We start from the raw sequence: 12,951 nt of genomic DNA on the forward strand, positions 1-12,951 counted from the left end.
GGTCTTATGTTCAAGTGTTTAATCCATTTTGAATTAATTTTTGTTTATGGTGTAAGATAGTGGTCCAGTTTTTGCAACAGCATTTATTGAAGAGACAGCCCTTTCCCCATTGTAAAATAATTGGTCATATACGCATGGATTTATTTCTGGGCTCTTTACTCTGTTCCATTGATCTCCATGTCTGTTTTTATGCTGATACCATACTGTTTCGATTACTGTAGCGTTGTAATACAGTTTGAAATCAACGAGCAGGCCACCTCATTTCGTTCTTATGTAGTTTTACAGTTGACCCTGAACAATTCGGGGATTAGAGGTGCTGACACCACCGCAATTGAAAATCTACATAAATTTTGACTCCCCAACAACTTGACTAAGAGCCTATTGTTGATCAGAAGCCTTACTGAGAACATAAACAGCTGATTGACATATATTTGCATGTTATATATTATATACTGTATTCTTACAATAAGGTTAGAGAATAGAAAATGTTATTAAATTGTAAGGAAAATACATTTACAGTCTTCATTGGAAAAAATCCACATATGGTGGACATATACACTTCAAACACATGTTATTCAAGGGTCAACTGTAATCTAAAAATGTATTATGGTTCAGATAAAGTCAGAAGGTGAAACGGGGGGTAGACTACGTACTCATTTTCTGGAAATAAGGCAGCATTCTTTGGAGTTCTCAGACATGAAGTCAGAAGTCATTGGTTTGAAAACTTGATTTGATCTTTCTCGTTAATTATCCTCAATGGGCTTCTTTTCATCTCACAGTTACTGTTGGCTTTCAGTAAGAACATATGAACTTCATATGAGATTAAGAGATTAAATCTGAATAATTAAGTATAAAATGAGTTTTTCAGAGGGTATGGAAATGAAGGGAATCATAGACATCAAAACAGCTTTAGGAACATTAGGAATGGGGTCGGGACAATGACTGGTTCTGTTCGGGTCCCTTGCCCAGTGACAGAGGAGGACTGGTGAGGCCGAGCCTATGGCCAGGGAGGTGAGAAATGTGACTGGCATTCCTACCAGAACCATGCGGTTCCCAAAAGGGCAGACTGAAGGACAAATGCCAGTTGAATTTACGCAAGATACCACAAAGTACTAATAAAAATGGTGACAATGGACACTTCCTCCCACGTTCTGGGCATTGTTTTAAGCGTATCTCAGGTAGTATAACGCTTGGAGGAAAGCCCCCAGCTTTGCACAAAGCACTGTTAGGATGTAGTGTGGGAGAGGAGTGGGAATGTAGTGAAGTAGGCTCAGATGAACGGGAGTCTACGTTATTAGGTTGCTGCAAAAGTCATTGAGGTTTAAAAGGTTAAAAATAATTGCAAAAACTGCAATGACTTTTGTACCAACCTAATAATTTTATTGAGAAAGAGCCAATGCAGGTCAATGCACAGAGAAAACAGCCACAATTCTGTATTAGGATAACTAACCTGGATTAGAGAAGGGAGAAATGGGGGGTCGGGTGGGGAATATCATCAATAAGTCATTTCAAGTGAAAGTTAAGCAAAGACCTGAATTCAGTAAGTGGTCCTGGGATAGAAAGGAAAAATAAAACAGAAAAAGAAAACCGTAGGTGAGGCACTGGACAAGTAGAATTGTTAAGAAATGGTGGTTTATTAGAGATGGGTGAGGACTAAGGAGAGTTGTAAATGGCTAGAAAGCTCCCTACTGAGGGATTAAATGAATAATGGCACTGAGTGGCTACAATGGCAGTCAGGGGATTAGAACCGATTTAAAGGGAGAACGATGATGAATTTGGTTTTGGGCATTCTGGGTTGGAGCAGTGATAAATTCTCAGCAGGAGATACCAAGTAGGAAATTCCAAATGTGACACCATATCTGATGAGAAAACTTGGGACAGGGAACACTCCATCTTCTACAGTAGATGAAACTGAAATGAGACAGCACAGGTAAAGAAGAAATGAACATACTATAGACTGATACTTAAATCCTAATGCAAAATGTGTTTAGCCAACAGGTTTGTAAAATTTTAAAAATGTAAATTTATTGGTATTTATTAGTAACACAATTACACAGAATAAAGTTCAGAAATTCATCAATGATGATAACCAATATGTGCTTCTTTGTGGCTTTTAAATCCGTATTTCTTATGATTCAAATTTATTCTTATAGTTGAATTTCATACATACCTTTACAATATGGATATTACAGGTCTTCAATTGGTAAAATTAATGAAAACATATCTTTCATGAAAGGCACATAAAGAATCTAAACTAACACATTTAAGAAATTTTGATAATTTTGAATTTCTTTACATTACAAAGAAAAGCAAATCCCCCAAATGAAACAGATATAAATGTCGTTTGTGTTTACCCACCCACACATATAGACATACAGTAACAAATACACTTCAACAAAATTCAACAAATGACAGCACGTAGCTAAACTTAAAAACTACTTACCCACGAAGCTTACTGAAAGGCTAACTTTTTCAAGATGAGTGAAAAAGGCAAGTAGGGTGAGGAGTTTTGATTAAACAAGGTCACAAGACACATCGTGAATAATCAAAGAAAAATGACTATCGAAGTTCAGTATCTAGCTGATATGTAACACTTATTTGTGCATACATAACAATCACTGACTTTATTAAATACTATTACTAATTTTCTAAGTGTAATTGCCTGTTTCATTCTCAGAAATAGTATAATTTAAAAAGAAATTTAAACTCAAGAAAGTGGAGGAAAGTTGAATAATGTAAGGGAAAAAAGTAATTTAATATAGTGTGATAATTAAATTTGAGACTAGTTACACAAATTAAAAGCTTGCATTATATCAGGAGCAGAATAAAGATCTTTCTTGTTATCTTCCAAACAAAGAGCTATCATATATGCTAGGTACAAGGGATTTCCCAAAGGAAATACACAAATGAATGTCTCCAAATTCATTATGCTGACATATTTTTTTATCCCTAAAATCTCTCACCTCCCACCTAAACTTAGTTATAAATAAAACGGCAGTTATTTAAAATATATAAAAATTAATCTGGCATCACCTTTAAGGTAATGCATGAATACCATCCAAATATTAAAATTCAAAGTGAAAAGAAACCAACTGAATAAAAATTAAGTATAGTAAGTATAAGATAGTATATCCTCAAAATATGAAAATTTAGTTTAACCAAATCTAATGTAGAATCAGATCAACATGCACTCTTAAAAGAAAACATGAAATGCACACAAGTTTAAATAACTGATTTGAAGGCAGGAATATTCAATCCTCTTTTTAAACATTAAATTTGAAAAACAAATCATGTTATTAAAATAATCTGTGCAATGTTTGTACAAATAACATTTTTATGATTACAAGTATACATATAATCAAGACAAGGGCTGCAATGTGTCCTAATATTAATTACTGTACTTAAAAATTTACAGGACATGAACATAAATAAAGCTGTTTGAAACTGGCACACATGGTAATAGTCTGTCATTCAGTACAAAGTACTTAGTATATCTGTTATTTCCAAAATCATCACACTAGAATTGTAAGTTGCCACTCTTAAAACCTAAAATAAAAGTAATGTGGAAAAGTAAAGTTATAAATACATGTATACATACATTTGCATATTTACACTTACGCAGAAATCATCAATACACTAGAGCCTAGCTTTAACACTGTCCTGGTTTCACACTACCGGACCACCTTTCACATTTAAGAAAGGTCCTTCTGTTAATTTTCAGTCAAAAAAACAAAACAGAACAACTTTGGTCAGGTCCCAGATACATTTGCCGTATGCTACATTCTGTGTTGCTGCAAGACTCTAGTTTAGGGAGATCCACATATAAGTACTCATTTGGTTTGAAAATGCATTTTCCCATTAACTGCAAAATTCAGAAGAGACCACAATCTTTTAGATTATTTTTTATGATGACATCTGTTACAGCATCAAAAACAAACTGCACATTCTTAGTATCTGTGGCACATGTGAAGTGGGTGTATATTTCCTTTGTGTCCTTTCTTTTATTGAGATCTTCAAACTGACACTGAATATATGCAGCTGCCTCTTCATATGTGTTTGAGCCTGAGATGGGAAACGGAAAGAAACATAAGGAAAAAAGTTAAAATGAGTATATAGCTAAGCAGAGTAAACCTTAAAATACTGAAATCATCTTCATACATGTAAAATACGTGGACTCTGTAATTGTAGTTTCCTGTCTAGAATGAGAGAAACTATTTCTTCTAAATGAAAAATACCCAATGTTTTTCTCTATATGTATCTCTGTGTCTATTTGTTTTGCTGGATGGATGGGAGAGAAGGTGAAGGAATTAGAAAGTACAAATTGCTAGTCACAAAATAGTCACGGGGATATGAAATACAGTATGAGGAATATAATTGATAATGTTGTAAAGATTATGTAGGGTGTCAGATGGGTATTGGACTTATCAGGGGGACCACTTCATGGACTAGATGTGTAGATGCCTGACCACTGTGCTGTACACCTGAAGCTGATGTAGAGTAATACTGAATGTCAACTACAATTATATACATATATAGTCACAGGATGCAAAGTACAGCATAGGGAAGATAGTCAATGGTATTGCAACAGCTATACACGATGTCAGAAGGGTAGTAGACTTGGGGGAGAGGGGTTATCACTTTGTGAGGGGTGTAAATAATAAAAGAGAGAGTAATAGAAAATATTAATCACATTTGTCAGGAAAAAAAAAGAAAAATACCCAATGTTAACTAATTTTAATGACTATAAGTTACCCTTAAAAAAACTCCCCAAACCAAAAAATATGGTATTTCATATAATCTTTGTTTTTGCCTCTGTCTCCCAAAGTCTTTTTTCCTCTCCTTCGTACTTCACATCCCAGCACTGACCCACTCAGCTCTCTGACGGTGTGGCATGGTATTTCAGTTCTAGACTAGCCATCAAAAAATGCTGGCTGAATACTGATCTGTATTTTTCATTTGTTTTCCTATATGCACATTAATTAGCATTTCTCACTCATTTTTATTAGAAAATTGTACAAGCGTTTAAAATGTGGTTTATCGGCTATGAGGTTACAAACAAGTGAATGTCACGCTCCTGCTTTCAGGGAACTGACTAAAGACTTCTGAGTACAAACACTCCAGAAATTGTCTGGCACTATCTAAAAATAATCGTGCGCATACTCTGTGACCCAGTAATTCAGTTTCTAGATGTGCCCTTGACAGAACTATATACATTTGTTCACCAGAAAACAATTAAGACTCTTAACAGCAGAACTTCTAGTTGTGGAAATAATCCAGCTCAATAAATTCCGGTATATTCATGAAACAAGCTGTTCTACAGTAATGAGAATCAAAGTACCATGGCTACACACAATAACACGGGTAAGTTTAATAAACATACTGATGAACAAATAAAGGCAGATACAAAGAGTATATACTGTATATTCAGCTGATGTTTAGAAAACAGAGAAGTGTGAGAAAGTTAATCAATGAGGATAAGTCCTAATAATATTTACTGTGTGAGTGTATGTGAGGGGTTTGGTCAGTCAGACTGGGAGGGCCACGATGGAACATCTGAGAACCTGGAAATATCCTACTTCTTGACCTGAGGGGTGAATATATCAGTATTTTCACTTTTAAAAATTCAATCAGATTTATATTTGTGTTTTTTTGTGTATGTATATATATTATATATATATACATATATAATACTTCAATCAAATGTTCATTTGAAAAAATGGGTAAATCCCTCTTTTGCAGTAATGACACAAAATCATTTGTCTGGCTTCCAGGTCCTCTAATACTCAGCCTATTGAGTACAGCTGCTCCGAGACCCTCTATTCTACATGTGAGACTCATTCCATGTCATGAGGACGCAATATACAAACTGCCACCTATGATAGAGCAGTGCTAAGCTAGCCCTCCATTCAGCTCACTGGTTGTTTTCATATGGTGGCTACTGCAAATAATGCTGCAATAAATGTGAGGGTGCAGGTATCAGTTTTAGTCAGTGTTTTTGTTTTCTTCAGATAAATACGCAGAGGTGGACTTGCTAGGTCATATAGTACGTTTTTAATTTTTGAGAACACTTACATTGTTTCTACAGTGGAGTCACCAAAATTACTATTCCCACCAGCAGTGCACAAGGGTTCTCTTTTCCCCACATCCTCCCCAACACTTGTTATTTGTCTTTTTGATAATAGCCATTCTAGCAGGTGTGAAGGGATACCTCATTGTGGTATTGATTTGTATTTCCCTTATGTTTAGTGACATTGAGCGTGGACCTGATGTTTACGTGGACCTGATGGCTATTTGTATGTCTTCCTGGGACAATGTCTACTTAGATCCCCTGCCCATTTTGTAATTGAGTTTAGGTTTTTTTTGCGATTGAGTTGTATGAGCTCTTTACATGTTTTGAATATTAACCTCTTAGCAGATATACGGTTTACAAATATTTTCTCCCATTCGGGATGTTGCCTTTTCATTTTGTTGATGGTTTCCTTTGCTGCGCAGAAGACTTTTAGTTTAATATAGTCCTAGTTGTTTCCTTTGGTTTTGTTGCCTTTGCTTTTGGTGTCATTCCAAATAGTCATCCACAAGACAGTTTTCAAGGTGCTTACCACCTATGTTTTCTTCTAGGAATTTATGGTTTCAGGTCTTTATGTTCAAGTCTTTAAAATTAACTCCATTTTGAGTTAATTTTGTGTATGGTGTAAGATAGTGGTCCAGTTTTCTTTTGAATATGGCTGCCCAGTTTTTCCAACAGTATTTATTGAAGAGACAACCCTTTCTCCACTGTATATTCTTGACTCCTTTGTCATAAATTGACTGTATATGCATGAATTTATTTCTGAACTCTCTATTCTGTTCCACTGATTTATGTATCCATTGTATGACAATACCATACTGTTTTGATTACTATAGCACTATAATATATTTGAAACCAGGGAGCATGATGTCTCCAGCTTTGTTCTTTCTCAAGGTTGCTTTTAGCTATTTGAAGTCTCTTGTAGTTCCATACAAATTTTAGGATTATTCTTTCTGTGAAAAATGTCATTGGAATTTTGATAGAATTACACTGACTCTAGATTGTTTTGGGTAGCATGGGCATTTTAACAGCATCTTTCCTTTATTTGTTCTTCTTTAATGTCTTTCATCAGTGTCTCACAGTTTTCAGTGTAGAAGTTTTTCACCTCCTTGGTTAAATTTATTCCTAGGCATTTTGTTCTTATTGATGCAATTGTAACTGGGACTGTTTTCTAGATTTCTCTGATAGTTCATTACAGTGTATAGAAATACAACAGGGTGAAGGAACCAAGATGGTACAGTAGGGAAACACTGTTTACCATCTCTCACAACCACATCAAAATTACAACTAATCTACAAAACAACCGTTATCGAGAATCGCCTACAACCAAGCTCAACTGAAGCCTTTCAACCAAGGACGTGCAGAAGAAGCCACCTCCAGACTGGTAGGAAGGTCAGAGATGTAGAACGGGCTGGTCCCACACTTTCGTGTGACCATTAAAGGTCGGGAGGGCTATTTTGACTGTGGGGGTCCCTCCCCATCCCTTAGAAGGGCAAGAGATCCCAGCCCTACTCCAGCCCAGGGTTCCAGTGCTGGGGAGACAAATCCCCATAATTTCTGGCTGTGGAGAGTGTAACTGAGACTGAGTACAGCTGTATTCACAGGCGCTCCTCTTAAAGAGACTGTGCATGGGCTTACCCACCAACGGATTCATTCACTCTGAGCTCCAATGCTGGGGCAACAGCTGGAAAGGAGGCAGGGACAGATGGTGGGGAATTTAGTAGTCTGGCTTGGGACGGGGGCTGGAGACGCCACTTTCTCCTGGATGGAGGAAATGGTGGAGGTCGTTGTTTCTTTGTTGAGCCCTCCCCCTTCCCTGTGTGTAGACGCAGACAGCTGCCATATCTGAATCGTGCCCCCCCCCCCATTAGTTTGCCCCACCCTGGCGATTTGAGACCAGGCCCTGCCCTCCTTTCGGGTACACACCGCTTCCAGCAGCTTTTTCATGCAGACCGTCTGCCTTGGCTTAAGCTGCAAACTTTCCTAAGGTCTCTCAAAGGTTTGCAGAACCCAGACAAGCAGCATCTGGCTTGAGCGCATCCTGTACCTCTGGCTCAGCAGCCCTAAGCTGGCACTAATAGCAGCCGGCCTTGGTTTGCAGCTTGGCCTCTCAAAGCGCTTTCAAGCACAGCACGGGTGGCAGCCATCTGTGGATTTCTTTCTGGCTCCCGTTGGGTGGCCCCAGGTGCGGTACAGGCTTTGGCTGAAGTAGACCTACAGCGGACCCCCTCCAATGTGATCGTGGGGCTGGCATCCCCAGTGGCAGGCTTCAAAAGGAGCTGGAGCCATAGGGTCAGCCCCTATACTACTATTCCACTGTAGTCAAGGCCAGTCCTCACAACCAGTGAGCCTAAGGGTCAGTCCCTCACATGGATACGCAGTTATCAACCAAGGCTCAACTACAAGAGGAGGGCACACACAACCCACACAAGAGACACACCTGGAGTGTGTGTCTGGCTCAGGTGACCAGAAAGACTGCGCCACGGAAACCCACAGCACATCTACTACATAAGACCACTCTACTAAGACTGGAAGACATAGCAGCCCTACCTCATACATAGGAACAAGCACAGGGAGGCAGACAAAATGGGGAGACAAACAAACATGTCCCAATTTAAAGAACAGAACAAAGCTCCAGAAAAAGAACTAAGCAAAACAGAGATAAGCAATCTATCAGATGCAGAGTTCCAAACAATGGTCATAAGAATGCTCAATGATCTCAGGGAGAACTTCAACAGAGAGATAGGAAGCATAAAAATAGAGATGAAAACCATAAAAAAGAACGAGTCAGACATAAAGGGTACAATAACAGAAATGAAGAATATATTACTGGGAATAAACAGATTAGATGAGCATAGGATCCAATCAGCAAAGTAGAAGATAAGGTAGCAGAAAACACCCAACCAGAACAGCAAAAAGAAAAAAGAATCCAAAAGAATTGAGGAGAGTTTAAGGGGCCTCTGGGACAATATCAAGCATACCAACATCTGCATCATAGGGGTACCAGAAAGAGAAGAGAAAGAGCAAGAAATTGAAAACCTATTTAAAGAAATAATGACAGAAAACTTCCCTAACCTGCTCAAGGAAATACATTCAAGCCCAGGAAGCACAGAGAGTCCCAAACAAGACGAACCAAAAGAGGCCAACACCAAGACACATCATAGTTAAAATGCCAAAGGTTAAATACAGAAAGAGAATCTTAAAAGCAGCAAGAGCAAGGCAGTTAGTTACCTACAAGGGAGCCCCCATACGACTGTCAGCTGATTTCTTAACAGAAACTTTGCAGGCCAGGACTGGCAGGAAATATTTAAAGTGATGAAAAGCGATGACATTCAACCAAGATTGCTCTATCCAGCAAGTCTGTCATTTAGAATTGAAGGACAGATAAAGAGCTTCCCAGATAAGAAAAAGCTGAAGGAGTTAATCACCACCAAACCAGCATTACAAGGAATCTTAGAGGATATTAGCGTGTCAGTGGGTAGGAAAATTCCTGCAGTAAAGAAACTTAAAGATCATGTAAGGTGCCAGATCATGGCACTGAACTTATCAGAGGGATCACATCATAGACTGTGTAGATGCTGACCAATGTGTTATACACCTGAAGCGGGAAGTAGAATAATACTGAATGAATGTCAACTATAACTAAATATATAAGTATATATAGTAACATGATGTGGAATACAACATAGGGAAGACAGTCAATGGTATTGTAACAGCTATATAAGATGTCAGAGTGGTAGTAGCTTGGGGGGTGGGTTATCACTTTATGAGGGGTTTAAATGTCTATTATGTTGCTTTGTACTCTTGAAACTAATAAAAAAAGGAAAAAAAAATGCAACAAATTTTCGTATATTAATTTTGTACCCTGCAACTTTACTGAATTAGTTTAGCAGTTCTGTGGTAGAGTCGTTAGGATGTCCTATATATAATATGTCATCTTTAAATGATGACAATTTTTCTTCTTCCTTTCCAATTTGGATGTCTTTTCTTTTTCTTGTCTAATTTCTAATATCGGCTAGGACTTCCAATACTATGTTGAATAAAAGTAGTGAGAGTTAGATTCCTGATCTTAGAGGAAAAGCTTTCAGCTTTTCACTATTATGATGTTAGTTCTCAGCTTGTCATATATAGCCTACTATATTGAGTGTTTATCATAAATGCGTGCTAAATTTTGTCAAATTATTTTCGTCAAATGCTTTTCTGCATCTATTAAAATGATATTTATATCCCACATTTTATTAAGGTGGTGTACCACACTGATTTTCAGATATTAAACCATCCTTATCCCTGGAATAAATCCCACTTGATCATGGTATATGATCCTTTTAATGTATGTGTTGTTAAATTCGATTTGCTAATATTTTGTTAAGAATTTTTCTATTTGTGTTCTTCAGGGATATTGGCTTGTAATTTTCTTTTTTTATGATATCCGTATTTGGTTTTGGTATCAGCATAACGCTGGCCTTGTAAAATGAGTTTGGAAGTGTTCTGTCCTCTTCTATTTTGGAAGAGTTTCAGAAGAACTGGATCAATTCTTTAAATGTTTGGAAAATTCACCAGTGAGGCCATCTGGTCATGAACTTTTATTTTTTTGGGAGGTTTTTGATTATTGATTCAATCTTTTCACTAGTAACAAGTCTGTTCAGATTCTCTATGGCTTCATGATTCAGTCTTGGTAGGCTATACATTTCTAGGAATTTATCCATTTTCTCTAGGTTGTCAAAACACATTTCAACTCTTTTACACATAAAATGTTAGTTTTTTTATTAAATCATAATAAGGTTGGTGCTCTGAAATTCTAAAGCAATAAACACTGTGTTCACACAGAAGCTAATGCAACCTCTATATTAAAAATATATTTGGGGAAAATAGCTATCACTGAGTGCATAGCTCAATTTCTTGTATATGTTCTATCTAATTATATTACCTAATCCCAAGAGCAACAAGATACATAAATAAACTAATGAGCACATTTCTCAATCTGATTTTGTCTTAAGAAGAGAATAGCAAGGATGGGGGTGGGGTGAGATGTGACAGATATTTCCCAACACATGAGAGAACTGTCCTAAATAAAGGTTAAGTATAGATGATAACCTGGTTCAAGAATAGAGATTTGGAAAAAAAAAAAAAGAATAGCAATTTGAGAAGAAAAGTATCAAGGGTTTAGTTTGAGTTTCAGGTGCTGAAGAGCAAGTACACGTTCAATAAGTAGCTGGAAATGTAAGCTTGATGTTCTAGCGAGAAATCAGAATTGACAGCAGAATGTAACATGGTAAGAATAAATATGACTCTGAAAGGACAGAGTGCTTGCTAAGATTATAGGACTGCAGATGGAATGTGGTGAACTGCCAAAGTTTAAAGAAAAGGAGAATATAAGAACAGGCAGAGGTAGGAAATAAACTGAATGGTTGGAGACTACGTAGGGTTCTTTTATATAAAGCAACAGCCACAGGAATTAAGAGTTGAGGCTGAAGCAAGAGGCAACTCAATCAATAATTAGGGCATGCAGTGAAGATTAAATTATAATCTTAACACCAGGAATGTGAAATAATTATATGATACTCTCTTTGTTCAAAGATTCTGAAATCAGGGATTCCTATTAACTTGAAACATAAGGAAAATTCTGGTACACACTAAATACCTGGCAAAGAAAGAGCTAACAAGTATATTCTTGCTTGCTCTGAAATCCTTGTAGGTATGTGATATTTATAGAATCATTTGGGTACTCTAGTAATATTCACACAAAATGGCTCTTTCATAATAGAAAATGACAGAAATAAACTGAAAGACAGATGAAAGTAAAGGCAAAACTGAATCGCCTTGAGTCTGGATAACTTCAATTTTAGAATTAGAACTATAAATAATTTTATTCGTAATAAGCACTAAAAATATTCCTGAATAAGGTGACTTAGGATACTACGACTTTCAAAAACAAAACAAAAGTTTTAAAATAAGCAATGGCGTGAAATTATTTTTAACTGGCATATAACTTTGCAGTACACAAAAAGGGCTGTAATGAGTAGTGTGAGTATATTTATTGAAGGATCTCCCTCACCCCCGGGTTCCCATAAGAATTTAATTAAATGTAGTCTGGTTGTTAATGGTCTAGGTGCAGGACTGAGAAAGACTCAGGTCTGGATTTGGACTCTGTTACTTCATTAAGCCCCGATGTTCTCACTAATATGAGTGCGAAATAAGAGCACTGATGTCACAGGGTTGTTTTAACATCACATCTGAAAAGGCAGTAAATACTCATTGTACAATTCACTCAATACAAGAATGACTGAAGTTTTGTTTATAATGAAACAAATTTTGGGGACTTTTTTTAAACAGGAAGGAAAGAGTGAGGGCAACTTCTGTCAAATTAGCTAAATTAACCAAACTCCTCAGAATATTTAGATTTAGAGATCATATAAACGAGTGGTAGTCAAACTCTCTCTCTCTTTTTCAGGTACAGAATTTTCTTCATTAAAATAAAATCTTTTTCAGAAATCCAATATGTAAAACAGATGAAAGCTAAGTTACTCTGCTTTAATGAGAAGTTGTGTGAGTGTGTGTGGGGGGTGGATACGTATGTACCTCTGTTCCTGGTACCCATTTTCAATAGCAGCTCAGGCGCTGCTCCGTTTTAGCCCAACTTATGATTTTACAGATGGGATACTGAGACCCAGGTAATTTAATTGCCCTGTTTAAGATCAAAGAGTTCATTATGGAGAAACCAGGACTGCATCTCAGGTCTCCTTTTCTCACCGCAAACCATTTTCCACAGTAATAAAATTAAAGTACCACTAATAGTCCCATTACCAAAGTTTGGATTTCCTGCGAAACCTTCCCCGACTCCCCTGAGTTGTTAGCTAATTCGCAAATTCCTTCTTGATATTTTT

At 36.9% G+C, this 12,951-nt stretch overlaps 1 protein-coding gene across 2 annotated transcripts in view; it reads right to left on the reverse strand.

Moving 5' to 3' along the window:
* Nucleotides 1-1,999: 1,999 nt before the first annotated feature.
* Nucleotides 2,000-12,951, reverse strand: part of GNAI1 (G protein subunit alpha i1) — an 83,063-nt gene continuing 72,111 nt past the window's right edge. Inside the window, exon 8 of one of the 2 annotated variants that reach the window (XM_019713052.3) lies at nucleotides 2,000-4,062. In XM_019713052.3, the coding sequence (XP_019568611.1) occupies nucleotides 3,872-4,062 (191 nt within the window). In that variant the 3' untranslated portion in view covers nucleotides 2,000-3,871. The remainder of the gene's footprint in view (nucleotides 4,063-12,951) is intronic. The other variant, XM_074340655.2, reaches the window with a different exon arrangement.

The sequence above is a fragment of the Rhinolophus sinicus genome, chromosome 4 (assembly GCF_057876585.1).
Source record: "Rhinolophus sinicus isolate RSI-liver-muscle chromosome 4, RSI-T2T, whole genome shotgun sequence".
Classification (NCBI taxonomy): domain Eukaryota; kingdom Metazoa; phylum Chordata; class Mammalia; order Chiroptera; family Rhinolophidae; genus Rhinolophus; species Rhinolophus sinicus.